This window comes from Trachypithecus francoisi, unplaced genomic scaffold (assembly GCF_009764315.1).
Source record: "Trachypithecus francoisi isolate TF-2019V2 unplaced genomic scaffold, Tfra_2.0 Lachesis_group18, whole genome shotgun sequence".
Lineage (NCBI taxonomy): Eukaryota > Metazoa > Chordata > Mammalia > Primates > Cercopithecidae > Trachypithecus > Trachypithecus francoisi.
Genome location: NW_022681463.1, coordinates 15001699 through 15017488, shown reverse-complemented (window position 1 = coordinate 15017488; position 15790 = coordinate 15001699). Strand labels below are relative to the sequence as shown.

General features: G+C 37.3%; 1 protein-coding gene across 3 annotated transcripts in view; it reads left to right on the top strand.

The window, feature by feature from the left end:
- Window positions 1–15790, top strand: part of PCCA (propionyl-CoA carboxylase subunit alpha) — a 457788-nt gene that overhangs the window by 179287 nt on the left and 262711 nt on the right. For all 3 annotated transcript variants that reach the window (XM_033177344.1, XM_033177343.1, XM_033177345.1), the window contains exons 10-12: window positions 1745–1847; window positions 9807–9901; window positions 14711–14861. In XM_033177344.1, coding sequence (XP_033033235.1) covers window positions 1745–1847; window positions 9807–9901; window positions 14711–14861 — 349 coding nt within the window. The remainder of the gene's footprint in view (window positions 1–1744; window positions 1848–9806; window positions 9902–14710; window positions 14862–15790) is intronic.

Below are 15790 nucleotides of genomic sequence, written 5' to 3'. Positions count from 1 at the left end.
TTATTAAAGAAAACACAAAACAAGCAAATCAGATAGTTGTTTCTTATATTAGTAGATGGACTATTTGCAACTTAAAGGACTGGAAGAATTTGGTTTCAGTATTGTACATTAAATGCAGACATTTAATCTTCAGATTAAGAAACTTTGTTAAATATAAAAGGAATTAAAGCACAAAAATAAGCAAATTGGAGAATTATTTCTAATAATACTAGATGTACCATTTGCTACTTAGGGGATTAGAAGGATTGGTTTTAATGTTGTACATTAAATATAGGTATTTAATCTTCAGATTAAGAAACTATTAAATGTAAAGGAATTAAATTTTATATGCTGTTTATCAATGGATAGAAGGCAATATATGCTCAATTACTTTTAGGCAAGCAAGTTTGGTTTTTTTTTCTTTTTCCTTTTTTTTTTTTTTTTTAAGATGGAGTCTCACTCTCACCCAGGCTGGAGTGCAGTGACATAATCTCTGCCCACTGTAGCCTCTGCGTCCCAGGTTCAGGCCATTCTCCTGCTTTGGTCTCCTGAGTAGCTGGGACTATAGGCATGGGCCACCACACCCAGCTAATTTGTGTATTTTTAGTACAGACGGGGTTTCATCATGTTGGCCAGGCTGGTCTCGAACTCCTGACCTCAGGGAAGCCACTGTGCCCACCCAAGTTTGGGTTTTTAATGCGTTGGTCAAATGAGCCTATTTTGTTTGAATAATAGGCATATTTTAATAGTAATGATTTAAATTATAGTTTGTGAACAAAATATATAAAGCAATAATTAGGTCCATATTTTTATTTTAAAAAACTATACTTTTATAATTCTAATTTTGATCAATTTTATAGAAGATAAAATTGTAATGATCTGTGTGGATGTATGTGGGAGGCAATTGCATTTCAAGATGTGGATTTAAAATATTAAGCAATGTTCTTGAGAATCTTCCTATTGGATGTTCAGTCTCAATGAGTGTATTTGCTGTAGTTCCACTCCAGTCATGCAGGTACTAAACCCTTTACATTTTTCTTTGCATCTTCTGACTTCTGAATCAAACAGATGTATTTTTGTGTTTTTACTAGTGGAATTAAGGTATATTATGGTTGAAGAAATGGAATTAATTTTACTTGCTCTGTATGGTTGATTAAAATACCATATTTAGGCTGGGCGCAGTGGCTCACACCTGTAATCCCAGCACTTTGGGAGGCTGAGGCGGGTGGATCACCTGAGGTCAGGAGTTCGAGACCATCCTGGCCAACATGTTGAAACCCTGTCTCTACCAAAAATACAAAAATTAACCGGGTGTGGTGGCACATGCCTGTAATCCCAGCTACTCGGGAGGCTGAGGTGGGAGATTGGCTTGAACCCGGCAGGCAGAGGTTGCAGTGAGCCGAGATCCTGCCACTGCACTCCAGCCTGGGCGACAGAGCGAGACTCCGTCTCAAAAAAAAAAAAGAAAAAAAATTCATATTTAGCAGTTGGTAAAGTATTGGCATTCCTGTTTCAATGGAAAATCTAGGATCTGGGAAGTTAAATAACTCATCCGTGGTCACAGAGTTAGAGAGTGGAAAAGTTGCAGGTCAACCAAAATTAACTTAGTTATTTGTACATTGAGTAAAGTTTTTTTTGCTTTGTTCAAAATAAGCCAAAATAAATATTTAATTGATGTGTTTTCTTTTATAATGATAGCTCTATTTGTTTTGTTAGTCTGACAGTTCTTCTTCTTCTTCTTCTTTTTTTTTTTTTTTTTTTACAGGGATGGTTTTAGATTGTCTTCTCAAGAAGCTGCTTCTAGTTTTGGCGATGATAGACTACTAATAGAAAAATTTATTGATAATCCTCGTCATATAGAAATCCAGGTTGGTACATTTAAAATGCTTTTTCATTACTGTGACTTTAAAATAATATCATTTAATCCTATTGGAATGATCTTTTCTTCCATGTACGATGATTGTGAATTGTTTTGATACGTACAAAATAAATCGATTACCTGCCTTTGGAATCTGTTGTACTTTCTGTTAAAGTGCTAGGATGCTGGTTGAGATTGGGAATGATACAAAAATCTACCTCCAAAAAAAGCATTCCCAAGATAGCTGACCAGGCTATGTCGTTCCAAGACTGGACCATTATAGGGCATTTTTTAAAAAAGAAAAGTGCCTGACCTGGACTCCTGTACTACTTCAGTTTACTAAATGTCCATGTAGCTTGCTATGACAGGTGTTCTGCAAGGAGATGGTTGTATAGAGATCTGTAAATCATTTCTTCTATTCAGTTTAAGATATTAATCCTTAATCATTAAAAATCCGTTAAAACAACATGGGTTTTCTAAAATAAAACAAGGAAGAAGACAAGTCTGTTGAAATTTTCATTTGCCTATTGAAAATGCCTTCATGCTAATTTTATACATTATGACCATGAATTGATATGTAATAGCTAAAATTGATTTAAAAAAATGTCAAATTAGAAATAACGAATTTTAAGTATTTTTTAAAATCTTAATTTGCTGTGGAGAGAGAACCAGATAGATAAAAGGTTTTTTGCTGACCTTATATTTTCTGACATGGGCATGATATAAAAAGTCCTAGATTCTGTCAGTTTGTTCTTTAAGTTTAATGGTCACTTTACATAGATATTATTTATGGGTAGAAAATCAACATTTAGATCCTCAAATTTTCTAAAGTGAGAAAAAATATCCAAACTTATATAATCAGTTGGATGTTTTACAACATTGAACACAGTTTATTTCTGAGGCTAGCAGGCTTTGTTTTTGCCTTTTTAAAAAAGTTTTCTAAATTGAGATATTGTATATATATGATATCTGTATATCATATATGTATACACACACAGTGAAATCCATAAATCTTAAGTGTACAATTCAAGACAATTTCTATACACACACATCTAATTGTGTAACAACCATCCATATCTAGACAGAGAGTGTCCCATCACAGCTCTTCCCAGTCCATACCTACCCGTGGCCACCAAAAGTAACTGCTGTTCCTATCTGATGTCATAGATTAGTTCTTAAATTGCGTAAATGAAATCCAGTGATGTACTCTATCATGTCTTCTTTTTCACACATCGTCGTGTCTTTGAGATTCTTCCCTGCCAGCATGTGATATTTTCAGTTTTTAAAAACATTTAGCCGTATTAGTGGACTTGTGATGATATGTCTGCTGTCCTTTGCTTCTAAGAATTGCTCTGTGCTCTCCCATTGTTTGACTCACCTGTAGTTTATCCGTTTTCCTATTGATGGATCTTTGAGTTTTTAGTTTCTTTATATTAGAAATAAATTGCTATGTCTTTTTATGAACATATATACATCTCTCGGATAGACTGAGGAGAGATATTATTGGATTACGTAGTAAGGTTATTTTTAGTTTTAGTGGGTACTCTGGTTATACTAATATATACTCCCACCAGAAATACATGAGAGTTTCCATTAATGCCACCCCTGCCAGCATGTGATATTTTTAATTTTTAAAAACATTTAGCCATATTAGTGGACTTGTGATGATATGTCTGTTTAATTTGCATTTCCTGGATGAATAATGATGTTAAGCATCTGTTTATAAGCTTATTGACCATTTGAATGGCTTATATTGTGAAGTGACTTCTCAAACTTTCATCCTTGCCTTCCTTTTTCAAATTAGATTTTTAAAAATGCTTGGAATGTCAGAGTTCTTGGAATGTCATAAGCAAAACTCATTTTGCTTATGAGTCCTTTGTCAGATGTATGTATAGTGTATCATTCTCCCTTCATGTGGCTTGCCTGTTCACTTTGATAATAATGTCTTTCAAAGAACAGAAGTTCTGAATTATAGTGAAGTCAAGTTTAAGTCTACTTTATGTACCCTAGTTAGGAGTTTTTTGTATTAGGTATGATATTTAAGTCTGTTACTCTCCTTTAATTATTAAAATTTTGTTTGTTTGGTGTGAGGCAGGGTCAGAGTAATTTTTAAAATTCTGATATCCACTTTCTCCAGCATCATTTATTGCAGTGACCATTTGTTGCAAATTAAGTGAGATTTTGTCATTGTCATAACTATTTTGCTTTTAGAATAAATCCAGAAACCTGATTCTGTAAGTGGTCTGAATGTATTGTTTTTCTGCAGATAGTTTTGATTCTTTTTAGGTTATTTGAATTTCTATGAAAATTTTAGACTTCACTTGTCAACCTGTTCCCTGTACAGACACCTATGCCTACACCCACCCACTCCCACCTCCACCTCCACTCCCATACACCCCATCTGATGGGAAATTTGTATTTGGGTCGTATTGAATCTAGAGATTATTCTGGGGAGAATTGACATCTTAACAGTGTTGAATTTTCTTTTCCTTCCTTCCTTCCTTTCTGCCTTCCTGCCTCCCTTCCTCCCTCCCTTCCTCCCTTCCTCCCTTTCTTCCTTTCTCTTTCTCTTTCTCTCTTTTTCTTGCTTTCTCTCTCCCTTCCTTCCCTCCTTCCTTCCTTCCTTCCTTCCTTCTTCCTTCCTTCCTTCCTTCCTTCCTTCCTTTTTCTTTCTCTCTTTCTTTCTCTCTCTGTCTCTCTCCTCTCTTTCTTCCTCCCTCTCCCTCTCCCTCCCTTCATTCCTTCCTTCTTTTCTCTCTCTCTCTCTCTCTTTGTCTGTCTCCCAGGCTGGGGTGCAGTGGTGTAATCATGGCTCACTGTAGACTTGGCCTCCTAGGCTCAGTCAATCCTTCCCCCTCAGCCTCCCCAGTAGCTGGGACTGTAGACGTGTGCTACCACACCCAGCTACTTTTTGTATTTTTTTGTAGAAACGGGGTTTTGTCTTGTTGCCCAGCTGGTCTCGAACTCCTAGGCTCAAGTGATCTGCCTGCCTCGACCTTCCAAAATGCTGGGATTGCAGGCATGAGCCACCATGCCCCGCCTACAAAGTTGAATTTTCATGGATCCATGAACTGGAATATCTCTTCCATTATTTAGGTCTTGTTAATTCCTTTCAGCACTATTTTGTATTTTTGAGTGTAGAGGTTTTGTGTATCTTTCATTAGATTTATTCTTAGATTTTGAGGCTTGCGTTATGTGGCATAGTCTATTGTAATAAAGCTTTTTCAGGAAGCAGTATAGCTTAGATACTGTTATAATTTTAGATACTGTTGTAAACGTTATTTTCTATTATAAATATTATTTCAGGTCTGGTATCTTTGGTAAATCCACTTGTTTATTTTGTGTATTTTGATGACCTTTTGCTCAGTGACAAGCCACCCCAGAATGTGGTGATTTAAAACAACATTTAAGGCTACACAAGAATTTGAATATACTTAAGATCACTGAACTGTACACTTAAAAATGGTTAAAACGGTCAATTTTTTGTTATAGTATGTTTTCCCACAAAGCACACTACAACATTTAACGATTCCTTGTGATTCTCTGGGTTACTTGGGTTCAGCTGCCGCTGCTTTTGCATCACACATTGTTCTCTGGGGCAGTCGTTATACTGTGACTTGACTGACTGTCCCGTATTAGGTGCCCTGGAAGGATGGTGTAAAGCCTGAGCTCAGCTGAGACACTTTGGTGGGCAGTGGGGCCTCTGTCTTTCTGTGAAGTCTTGGGGTATCTCTACATGTCTTCTCCATGTAGCATTTCTACAAGGATATCCAGAATTCTTGTCAGTGGTCAGAGCTGCTTGAAATCACTGTCCTACCCTTTGAAGGTTTAGGCTCAGAACTGGCACAAAATGACTTTTGTTGCATTTGCAAAGTTCCTTCCCAGTCTAGAATCATTGCTGGATGGGATTATATAAGGGTGGGACTACCAGGATTTGTGTTGTACGTGGGGTCATCTTTGGATACCAACTACCACAACCCATTCTTTGGCCCTCAATGATCATGCCCTGTCATAAACAGAATACATACAACTTCCTTTCCAACTTGGTCCAGGTCTGGATGAGACTTTTTTTTTTTTTACGGAGTCTCGCTCTGTCGCCCAGGCTGGAGTGCTGTGGCGCAATCTTGGCTCACTGCAACTTCTGCCTCCCAGGTTCAGGTGATTCTCCTGCCTCAGTCTCCTGAGTAGCTGGAATTACAGGCTTGTGCTATCATGCCCAGCGAATTTTTGTATTTTTAGTAGAGACGGGGTTTCGTCATGTTGGCCAGGCTGGTCTCAAACTCCTGACCTCAAATGATCCACCCACCTTGGCCTTCTAAAGTGGTGAGATTACAGGCATGAGCCACTGTGCCCGGCTTGAGACTTCTTATGTATGGTCCTTCAAGAACAGTTCTTCTGGTGCAAATACCTGAATTTAAAGTCTGATATTCATTCATCCAGTGTACAATGATGAGAAAAGGATATGACACTCCAATAAATACCCCTATTTGACACAGTTAAGAAAGGGAGGTACACAGTAGTCATTGGTTCTTAGCAATTGAGGGCCAGCATGAAAGCCGAGAGATCCCTTTTGAGGTTCTTGCAGTCATCATTTTGCTGAGAAAATGAGGGTGGTTTGGGCCATAGGGTTGGCATTGGAGGTGGTGAGGTGTGATTGAATTCTGGGTATTTTGTGAAGGTAGACCAGATTTTCTAATAGATGGATGTTATGTACAAGAAAAAAAAAAAATAAGGTGATTTTAGGGTTTTGGCCTGAGAAATGAGAAGAATGGAATGGCCTTTTACTGAGATAGGAAAGACTGTGAGATGTGCTTGTTTCCGAGGGAGGAAATCCGGTTATAAAGTTGAACAAATCAAGGTTGAAATGCCCATTAGATATCTAAGTGTAGGTACTGAGTAGACAGTTGGCTCTTTAAATCTGTAATTTAAGGGAGATATTTAGATTGTCCTTCTTATAAGATTCTAGGGGCAGAATTAATTTTGTTCTTCACTGTATTCCCCATCTAGCACTTGTTCACACTACTGGAAGACCACTTAGGTAGGCTGTTTTATCTTTAACTAGTTGAATTTCCTAATAGGCCATGAGGTCCTTGAGCGTAGAGAGTAGGTCTTACTCATTTGCTGTCCCCAGCAACCAGACCATTGTCTTTCACATTACTAATACTCAATAAATGTTTGTTATTTTGTGTTAAGTAATTACATATCTAGATCAGCTTTTTAGTTTATTTTATTTAGCCATGGCATACAGCCTGGGTGATGTTTTCAAACATAGGTGAAAATGCCTCCCAGTAAATAACTTAAGTAGACAACACAGATGTTCTCATATCTGATCTATACTTGGAAGGGTTTTTCGTTTACTTTTCTTTAGTTTTCACTTATTTATTTATATTAGGTAATTTCTGCACATGATAAAGGGTAATTAATAAAAAGTAAGCATCCGTTTTACTCTATCCCTAAGTCCTCTAGTTTCTGTCCCTAAATGCAGGCACTGTTACTGTTTCTTGGCTATTCCTCCGTACACAGTCTATGAAGTATATATGTGTGTGTCACTTATTATTTTTCACATGAGCCATTATATACTATGTCCTTTCCACAATAAAACTTCACTGGCAGCATGAATGGCACCTGTCTTTGTGGCGTCAACCAGTACTTCTCAACCAGGGCACTACTGGCATTTCCTTGGTTGGGTCTAGGGATACCAGCGGGCTTGCATTGTGTGACATAGTCTATTATAATAAAGCTTTTTCAAAAAGCAGTATAACTTAGAGATTTTTCTACATTCAGTATGTGTAAACCTATGCATTTTTTTAAAAACTCATGATGCATTTAAGGATGAACTGCTCTTAAAAGCAGTATTTATTTATAATGTTTTCTGATTGCATGGCTTCCTCATTTATTTAATGGAATAAATAATCACCAGATCATTTTTGTTGAGTGCCTAGTAAGTGCACAGAATTTTTAAAAAATGAACTGGGAGACTATACAGAATTTAGAGAAGAACAAACTCTTGATTCTGTATGTGAATCTGATATTTTATAGTTGGAAATATTTCTGAGAATTCATGGTTATTTTGGGTTTATTGCTTGGAGACTGTCTACTTTTACTTTCTTTTTTTTTTTTTTTTTTTTTTTGAGGCGGAGTCTCGCTCTGTCGCCCAGACTGGAGTGCAGTGGCCAGATCTCAGCTCACTGCAAGCTCCGCCTCCCGGGTTTCCGCCATTCTCCTGCCTCAGCCTCCCGAGTAGCTGGGACTACAGGCACCCGCCACCTCGCCCGGCTAGTTTTTGTATTTTTAGTAGAGACGGGGTTTCACCGTATTAGCCAGGATGGTCTCGATCTCCTGACCTCGTGATCCGCCCGTCTCGGCCTCCCAAAGTGCTGGGATTACAGGCTTGAGCCACCGCGCCCGGCCTACTTTTACTTTCTTGTCAACTAGAATTTAAAAAGAGGTTGAAAAAAAAAATAAATAAAAAAATAAAAAAATAAAAAAAAAAATAAAAAGAGGTTGAGAGTTATTTTAATGATTTCAAATATTTTTAGATTTACTTCATGCAGCCGCCTTTGAGTCTCAGAAAATTCCAACTTATTGGCATTTTATTGCTGTTATGTTTTCCTTCATTGCTTGGAATCATTCTTGAGTTTCAGAAAGGGTTTGTTCCTAAAAATTAACTTTACAGTCATATATTAACTATTTATTTTACATTTTACCAATTATAACCATAATCTTTATTTATTTGGTTTTTTTCAGCAGCCATATAAAATATTAAGACTGATATTATCTGCTGTTTATAATGCACGAAGAAACAGAATGACTTGTCCAAAGAAGTTGCATAGCTGTTTGGAACTAAAATTAGTGCCTGGTCTTTTGGCTTCTAAAACAGATCTTACCTCTGTAAATCTAATATATGTATTTGGAAATATACATCAACTCCTTAAATCTGAAAATAGATTGGTCCATTTCTGAAAATCAAATGTTGTAGGCAAAAACTTTAATAAAGAGCTGCTTCTGAGTTTCCAAATTTAGCTGAAAAAGATACATATTAAATTTGAATTTCAGATCAACAATGATTTTTTTAAATCTTGTTCCATGTAGTACTCGGGACATAGCTAGAAAGAAATTATTCATTGTTTATCTGAAATTCAAATGTAGCTGGATATCCTGTATTTTATCTGGCAATCTCAGCTTATTTTCCATTACACAGGTTGAATATATCTCTTAACTGAAATACTTGGGACCAGAAGTGTTTCAGATTTCAGATTTTTTTGGGTTTTGGAATATTTGCATTTATACTTGCTGGTTGGGTATCCCTAATCTGAAAATTCAAAATGCTCTAGTAACCATTTACTTTGAGCGTCATGTCAAAAAATTTCAGCTTTTGGAGCATTTTGGATTTCAGATTTTCAGGTTAGAGATGTTCAACAAGTATCGCAAATGGGAAAAACTATAATGTGTTGTATATTAACTCCAGACCTTTTACCAGTTTCCTAGAACAAAAATAAACCAAGTAAAGACATCCATAGATAAATAACAGATTATATATTGGATGTAAGTGCATGCAGTGTCATTTCCCAATCAATAGACATTTAATAATGTTAACTTCAAGCAGATGTTTGTAATAAAGCTGTGGTGGCAGTCCTCAGCAACATTGACATCCAGTGTTTATCCCCTTCACTGACACTCAGCGTCCTTCACAAAATTTGTGCAACTGATTCTGATGTTTTACTCATTGTATTTGAAAGGTGATATGAACACTTTTTCCTCAAATCTTTTTGATAAAAATGTTTTACTGAGCTTTGGAATGATAAAGTTTTCCTCTATTAACATGAATCAAAATAATGTTTTGAGAGGTATGTATATACTATGAGGTTTGAGTATTAAAAACCAAGAGATGTTGCATGGGGAAAATATTAACCATCATCTGCTTTGTGGGTGTGGTTATATGGTTTTTCAAATGGTATTGCTCTTTCAGGTTCTAGGTGATAAACATGGGAATGCTTTGTGGCTTAATGAAAGAGAGTGCTCAATTCAGAGAAGAAATCAGAAGGTGGTGGAGGAAGCACCAAGGTAAGTCTCTCCCAGGGAATGTTTATAAAGCGGCTGCTTTTATTTATTTCGTTCATTCACTCATTCATTCATTCAGAGACAGGGTCTCACTCTGTTACCCAGGCTAATGTGCAGTGGTGCAATCACAGCTCACTGCAGCCTCCACGTCCCAGGCTCAAGTGATCCTCACAATTCAGCCTCCCATATAGCTGGGACTACAGGCGAGTGCCACCATGCCCAGCTAATTTTTGTATTTTTTGTTGAGATGGGGTTTTGCCATGTTGCTTATGCTGGCCTTGAACTCCTGGCCTCAAGAGATTAGCCCACCTCAGCCTCCCAAAGTGCTGGGATTATAGGTGTGAGCCCCTGCACCCAGCCACATTTCTTTTTTTTTTTGAGACGGAGTCTCGCTCTGTCGCCCGGGCTGGAGTACAGTGGCCGGATCTCAGCTCACTGCAAGCTCCGCCTCCCGGTTTTACGCCATTCTCCTGCCTCAGCCTCCCGAGTAGCTGGGACTACAGGCGCCCACCACTTCGCCCGGCTAGTTTTTTGTATTTTTTAGTAGAGACGGGGTTTCACCCTGTTAGCCAGGATGGTCTCGATCTCCTGACCTCATGATCCGCCCGTCTCGGCTTCCCAAAGTGCTGGGATTACAGGCTTGAGGCACCGCGCCCGGCCACACATTTCTTTTTTTATTTGTTTGCTTTATTGGCTACAATTGCACTAATGTTCATGTAGACTCTCTTACTGCATATTTTTATAATTAAGAATTTGTTACTTGATTTCCTCAGTGCTTTAATGTATAAAAATGAGAGAATACTTGAAAAAGAAGTGGGTTTTTATTAGAGGAGAAGTTGGGTAGACAACCAACTATGACTTTTGCAGGCTTCTAGGAATTATGGAACCTGATGGTATTTCATGGGATTTCTAGACTTTCATGTTGGTGAAGAGTTCATAAAGTTGGTCCTGAATTTATCCTACCATGAAAGGCTTTTGGAGTGTGGTTCTTGGAAATTCCCTGAATTATCAGAGCCACTGTGGGTACTTCTCCAGGGCACCTTTCATGAGTTTGGTGTATGGAGCCTCATTTCTAATTTGATGCTAGTTTGCTATTTGTATATACTCTGGTATTCTCTTTGTTCTTAAAAATCCTCAGGTGAGTGTTCCTAGTAATTTTTAATTACCAGACACTAAGAAATATAGCTTATTGTGGCTTTAATCAGCTGAGCTAGCATATCTTGATATAATACCTATATAGTTTCTGAAAATAGTGAGAATGTGAGTGTATTTTTAATCCCAGAGTAATGGTAAAAATTAAACTGTATTTTAGTTATATTGGTTTTTAAAAATATAGCATGGTGTATTAATTTTAAAGCATGGACCCCAAATCCTTTGACATTTTTCTCTTTGAGCAGTGAGGGGAAGGATCAGTGTTCCCTTTTCTTGATTCTGTGCTCTGTGAATGCTTGACCCATAGACTACTTAGAAGTGATGCTGTGCCAGCTTCCAGTCCAGGCCTTGGGAAACTGCCAGCTTCCACTTCCTGTTCTCATGGGATGCTTGTGCTTACACACCAGCCAGTATGCTGTGAAGAACTGTGTAGCTTACATAAGATGTGGCCATCTGGTTCTCAAGGCCCAGGACCAGGATGTAAGAAGGGAGGAAGAAGAAAAGCAAAGGGAATCCTCTTCCTGTGTCTTTAGGAAGATCCTGGAAGATGCCGAAGCTAATTACTTGGTGTTGATCTGAAGTTAGACACTTAGCTAGGGAGACTTATAACTATCTTTTTCTTAAGAAACCGTGTGCTGAGCTAGAACTAATTACGTAGTACTGTAATACTGTAGTATGGAAGAAGGGGAAAAAGGATACCGGTAGAACAGTAGGAGTCTTCAACACACTTGTCTTGTAATTTTCTGTTTCCTTGATTGCATTATCAATTCCAATTCAATTAACATTCTGTTTTTAGTCAAAATCTACTCAAGTCTTACCTGGGATAGAAATCTTTCCCAGACTGGGAACCTTGAATCATAAAACCTATTTGTTTTTTCTCTTTGTCTAGAAATGTAAACTTCTCATAATGAATACCATATCTACTTATTTAGAGAAAAAAAGGAAAATTTACAGCAGTAGGAATCAAAATGAAAAAAACTAGAATTCATCATTAATACTGACTTGATATGTATTTGTACACTGTGAAATGTTAAAATAAATGGAATGTGCAGTTTTCAGTTCCTAGAATAAGAATTGCCTGGGCACGGTGGCTCACGCCTGTAATCTTAGCACTTTGGGAGGCTGAGGTGGGAGGATTGCTTGAGCCTAAGACTTTGAGACCAGCCTGGGCAACATAGTGGGACTTCATCTTTACAAAAAAGTAAAAAATTAGCTGACTGTTGTGGTATATGCCTGTAGTTCCAGCTACTTAGGAGGCTGAGGTGGGAGGATTGCTTAAACCCAGAGGTCGAGGTTGCAGTGAGTCGAGATCATGCTACTGGATTCCAGCCTGGGTGAGAGAGCAAGACCCTGTCTCAAAAAAAAAAATAATAATAATAATAATAAAAGAATCTACTAATGTGCTTTGAGGGCAATGCTAGCTAGGGTCATTCATATCTCTGGGTATCTAGCAGGGCTTTTGAAAAGGACAAGGGCAAGATCAAATAGGAGCAAGAGAGTTTCACTCAACTGCACTGAGATTCTCCAAATGTTATGATATTGTTAGTTGGTTTTTTTTTTTAGTTGCATTAGTTTTGTCAGCCAATTATTATTGAAATGTCATCTATGTCTGTACGTTAGCTTAATGCAAACTATATTATCGATAAGATTCAAAACACTTGAACCCATTGTTTTATTCTAACTTCACCAAAAGGGAGACAGTAGGAAGAACACTTCCCACCTGTGAACTCTTCCCCCTCCGCCACCCCAGGCCAACTTGAATATATTCAAGGCTCTGAGTCTAACTAGCAATCTGTATGAAATAGAAATGTAATGTGGATGTTAAAAGACACCGTGGGGCTGCATGCAGTTGAACCAAGAATGGGAGGAATGAGACAGTAAAATGACCAGATCCTTGGCCAGAAAATGGGGAAGGGGACATTCCAGATTAAAAGAGTCTTAAGATACAAAAACCAATCAAATGCAGTTTTGGACCTTATTTGGATCCTGATTCAAAGAAATCAGCTGTATAAAGATATTTACGAGATAGAGAAATTTGAATACCAAGTGGATATTAAATGCTTTTAAGAAGTGGATTTTAAATGTTTTTAAGAAGTTCTTGTTTTTTGTGTAGTTGTGTTACAAAAGAGTACTTTATCTCATAGAAACAGTTATGTATGTTTTTACAAGTGAAATGATACCTAATTTGAGATTCACTTTAAAAACAATAAAGGGTGGGCCTGGTAGAGAAGTGGGCATGTAGCACAGATAAAGCCAGAGTGGCTATGTATTAATAATTACTATATATTGGAGGCAGGTTCATGCAAGTTTATTATAGTATTCCGTAATAAAGCTTTTCTAGCATGTTGTCTCAGTCCTGCTCATTTGAGAATAATTTTAACCCACAAGTAGAAAAGTAGTTAATGTTTTGTTTCTCAGAGCCTTTCTTTCATAGAAGCAAAATCTGTGAAAATGCAGAAGTGGTTTGATGATATTTTTTCACAGTTTGTTGAAATCATTTTAGCTTAACTTGCCTGTCTGAAGGTGGGTTTGGTATCTTGATGCCAAACATGCAGGATTTAGTGGATATATTGCTGATTCTTGTTATTTGTGGCGGTTATGTTCTCCAAAGTCACCTTGATTACTGAATTAGTCTACACTGAATAATTGCCCCAGGGGAAATACAGTGTTAGGTTCCTGCGAGCCTTTGCTCATAACATTTTCCTCAGTGGATTAATACATAATTTTGTTTTATGTGTATTTCTTATTTAATATCTGTGGTTGATTCATTAACAGTGAACTCACAATCCTGGCCAACAAGACTCAAGTGAAGCTTATTCCACACACATTTTCTCCAGACAGTACTTCTTGGCCTTCTTGCACATGGAAACCCCAGACAGCACCTAAGCACAATGCTTGGAGGGCCATTTCACGCAGTGAAATGACACACACACACACACACACCACACACACACACACACAAATGCAAAAAAAGTGACACTAAATAGACTTTGAAAAGGACCCTTGTTATAGTATGAGCACTGAAACAGGAAGGAAGAGCATCACCTTGTTCAGCCTTAGCATGCTGGAGTCTCAAATTTTTCACCTCTCTGCACTTGTTCACAAAGGACCATGAAAGCGCCTTAAGTATTGATTTTGGGGTTACAAATAAATTTCAGCAAGTAGGCACATTTGTAAATATGGACTCTATGAGCAATGAGGATTGATTGTGTATGTTAGTTTCTAAGAAGTTATTTTTCTCCCAGTTTTTGGCTTGAAGCAATTCTGAATATATATGTATATATGTTAAATATTAGAAGTTGAAGAGATAACAAGAATCAGCAATATATCCACTAAATCCTGCATGTTTGGCTTCAAGATACCAAACCCACCTTCAGGCAGGCAAGTTAAACTATATTTTGTAAATGGATTGAAGTTGCAGAGTAATGTGAAAAGTTCAAATGTTAGTTTTATACAAATCCAAAGTTGACTTATTTAAGCATGTTATGCTTAATAATATAGTCAACATATATTATAAAACGTATATAAAGCATCATATTTTGAATTCTTAAATTGATATAGATGATCTATATCTGAATAAGAAAACGTTTATGTAATGCACACAAAAGATAACTTGATTTTTGTCTAAAATGTAGACAAACACTTTTTCTGTATATGTAGCATTTTTTTGGATGCGGAGACTCGAAGAGCAATGGGAGAACAAGCTGTAGCTCTTGCCAGAGCAGTAAAATATTCCTCTGCTGGGACCGTAGAGTTCCTTGTGGACTCTAAGAAGAATTTTTATTTCTTGGAAATGAATACAAGACTTCAGGTAACAACAACTGTTTTTTATTCCTCTCCATGCCTCTGTACTTTACCCTTCCTTCTCCACCCCTTTTTGTTTTATAAAAGTTAAAAAATTAACTCCATAAAGTGTTAAATATTTAGTTTTTGTGCTTGTGCTAAGACATCTGTTAGGAATGATGGATAAGTATCCCTCTAAAGTTCAGTATCTAGACCTCTGCTTTGTCACTGTTAATATTTTATGTTGGAAATACCACTTTGTTTTTTTCTTGAACCTTTCTAGATGAACTGTATTTGTCAGTGTGTATGTGCTGTTAAGAGAAATTACTCTAGCTATTATAAATAGGAAGTGATTCAGTGATTACAAAATCTTTGGAAGGATGGAGGAAGAAAGGGTACCCAGAGTGAACTTCTGGAGTAACCCCCACTGCTGTACCACCCAGCCAGGCTCCCAGAGGACCCGGCACCTCTGCCACAGTGAGGAGGTTGAGAATCAAGTGGCTGCCCTTAGAACTGTTGGCTTTGGGGGACATACTCCTTAGTTCTAACCAAATCTCAGGAAGCTACTGGTGTTGTAACTGGTGGCTTTATTTCCTTCCTTCTTCCCTTTTTTCTTTTGTTTAAATTGTGAACTACACAGAAACATACATAGAACACAGGTGTATAATTGAACATATTATTATAAAGCCAAAATCGATGTAAACATCAACTGGGTCTAGAAGTATTTACAAAACAGCCAGCTCTTTTTACACCAGCCTCGTTTTCTTCCCCTTCTCAATGATTCTCATTCCCCTTCCGTCTTCCCTAGAGCTGTCTCCTATCTGATTTCTCAGAACCTTCAGTTTTCATATCATTCTTCCGTTGAATTATACATACCTAAGCAGCATATTGCTTTTGTTTGTTTTTTTAAACTTTATATTAATGGGATTGTATAGTATTTATTCTTCTGTGCCTGGC